The 2,500-nt window shown below is 39.2% G+C and overlaps 1 protein-coding gene across 5 annotated transcripts in view; it reads right to left on the bottom strand.

Annotated features, from left to right (window-relative positions):
- LOC122254725 (GTPase activating protein and centrosome-associated) overlaps nt 1-2,500 on the bottom strand; it is a 45,708-nt gene that overhangs the window by 10,565 nt on the left and 32,643 nt on the right. For all 5 annotated transcript variants that reach the window (XM_086544322.1, XM_086544324.1, XM_086544321.1 and 2 more), the window contains 3 exons: nt 1,236-1,387; nt 728-832; nt 105-260 (listed from right to left, as the gene is read on the bottom strand). In XM_086544322.1, coding sequence (XP_086400448.1) covers nt 105-260; nt 728-832; nt 1,236-1,387 — 413 coding nt within the window. The remainder of the gene's footprint in view (nt 1-104; nt 261-727; nt 833-1,235; nt 1,388-2,500) is intronic.

Genomic DNA, 2,500 nt, shown 5'->3' with positions numbered 1-2,500 from the left:
GTCCACTTTATAAGACTAACAGCAAACATCATATATGTACCATCTCACTTGATCTCTCCTTCTCACATTCAGAGGTCCTTACGCCTGACGAAAGGAATTCGTACCTTGTACATGTTAATTGTTTTGACGTTAGCGGCCTGCTCCTTGTCGAGTCTTTCGGAGAGCTGGGAGCAGATCTTCTTGTAGTCGGCGATGATGGCGCCGTTCCTCTGGGACTCCACGTCACCCTTCTGTACCTCGGATTTCAGCATCTCCTTGACCTTCGAGTCACAAGGAAATGATATAAAAGGTAAGATGTATGCTTATTTTCTTTGTTTGAGCAATATTGTAATATAATGTTGTTCATTATTTTAAAAGCGCTTATCAAACTCTTACATAAAGAATATATAATGCAAGATCAAATAATATAATAAAAATTAAAAGCCGAACAATATATCTTTCTTTTCGAAGCCTGATAAAGTTAAACAATTAAATGTATTTGGTAAATATATCAGTAAAGATCTGTCTTTTGTTCCATTTTTTTTTTAAGTGTTTCTAGAATGAAGACTATAAAGTTACCTGAGAAAACAATTCTTTAAATTGTATCCAATACATCTAGCATCAAACCGATAACAGTGAAAACATCATCTAGATAAAAGGGGGAGACAAATTTAACATAAATGGAGTTCATCGTAGGTGGCAAAATCCTGAAAAGAAAACGAACTTCCTAAAAGCGGGTAATAAACACCTGATTTGCTTCCATGAGGAGGCGCTTCTTCTCCTCCTCGGCATCCTTTAGCATGGAGTTGATGTTCGTGACCTCCTTATTCAAGCTATCACACTTGTCCTCCAACTGAAAAGGAGTAAATATAAATGCCTCTCCTCACTGATATTGGCAGATGAATTAAATGTTCTTAAGCTCTGTAAGTGATGTGATGCTGAAATGAACTCAATAACTACTCTCTACTCTCATTTTAATCTACACAAAATTATGAGGTTGTAATTTTGGAATCTACATTATGACAAGTGAAAACGTTATAATCACTCTCTGACTTTCTGCGGAATAATGCTACCAGTTGTTTCTGTCCTCACCTGAGCATGTTTAAAAATAGTACGCATGTCCTATAGGGGTTAAAGTAAGTCTACTGCATTTTCACAATGAGTTCTATATTTGGTCTGAAAAATCAGACAGGATGTTGTGTATACTTCAACTAATTGTAGATGTCCCTGGTTAATGAGGATGGCAAAAATCTTACCTTATCCATGCTGTATCTCATATTAATCTTGCTTGTAACGAGCTCGTGTGCTAAGTCATCATTTTCCCTCTCAAGTCTCATGTTATCTTCGAGTAGACGGCGATTCTCACGCTCCAGGCGGACCACTGGGTCCTCCTGCAAAGCTGCTTGTTCTGGGTTTGGGGATAAAGGACTGAGGTTAAACCTGATATATGTCATTACAATCAAATACATACAAACTGACCTGATATTACATATAGCTAACATGTATGCAAGTTACCCTGTCTCACAAAGTCTACAAATACATTAGAAAAATCTACAGAAAAGGAAACCTGATATACTTTCAAAGGACAGCAAAGTTAAAAGAACTTATTCCTATGAGATACACAACAAAAATAACCACTTAACATCTACCAAATCTTTGTTCTGTTTTGAAGGGCTTCCTCAAAGCTACAGCTATGCAGATTCACTATGAACCTTTTTGTTACCATTATTATCGTACACTCTCCTACCCACTACTCCCAATCTCCTACTTGCACCTTTGTAAAGACAACCCTCCTCTCTTGGATGATGTATTTGAGACCCCTCCTCTTCCTCCTCCTCCTCACCCTGTCCATGATTAAAAACACTCCTCAGAAGCAACTCAACTCTCCTTCACTAGGAACCTACTGTTTCTTTTCCATTTTAATCTGTCCATACAAGCGTCCCAACCTCGCCTGTGCTGGACGAGGCTCTAGTGTCAACTGCACTCATGAAACCTCTCATTATCTCTACTTATCAAAGCACAGAGCATGAGTTGCCAACTATTATGTGCTTGTTTACTCTCCTGTGATCTGAAATTGCCTTTATTAACATTTTTTTTTTCTATTTGTAATTGAAAAACCTATAGATGCAATACACTCATTGCAATGGTCAAATGCACAAACCAAATAAAAATCTGCAGGAAAAACTACATATCTTGCAATCACAAATATTTACATAACCAGCGCCTGCCAATCTTTTATCATATTTACACACTTTCTAACAAAGTAAATTGAATGAAAGAGAAAGAGCAGGGAAGTGGAGGTGAGTGGAGGGAGGGAGGAGAGGGAAGAGGAGGAAGAAGAGGAGAGGAGGGGAGGAGAGGGGAGTGGAGGTGATAGGAGGGGAGGGGAGAGGAGAGAAAAAGAGTGGAGAAGAGAGGAAGGGAGACGAGAGAAGGGGAGAGGGAAGGAGAGGGGACAGAGAGAGAGAGAGAGAGAGAGAGAGAGAGAGAGAGAGAGAGAGAGAGAGAGAGAGAGAGAGAG

The sequence above is a fragment of the Penaeus japonicus genome, unplaced genomic scaffold (genome assembly GCF_977035675.1).
Source record: "Penaeus japonicus unplaced genomic scaffold, GWHDUDI00000001_assembly GWHDUDI00000015, whole genome shotgun sequence".
NCBI classification, from domain to species: Eukaryota; Metazoa; Arthropoda; class Malacostraca; order Decapoda; family Penaeidae; genus Penaeus; species Penaeus japonicus.
This window is presented reverse-complemented; position numbering and strand designations above follow the sequence as displayed.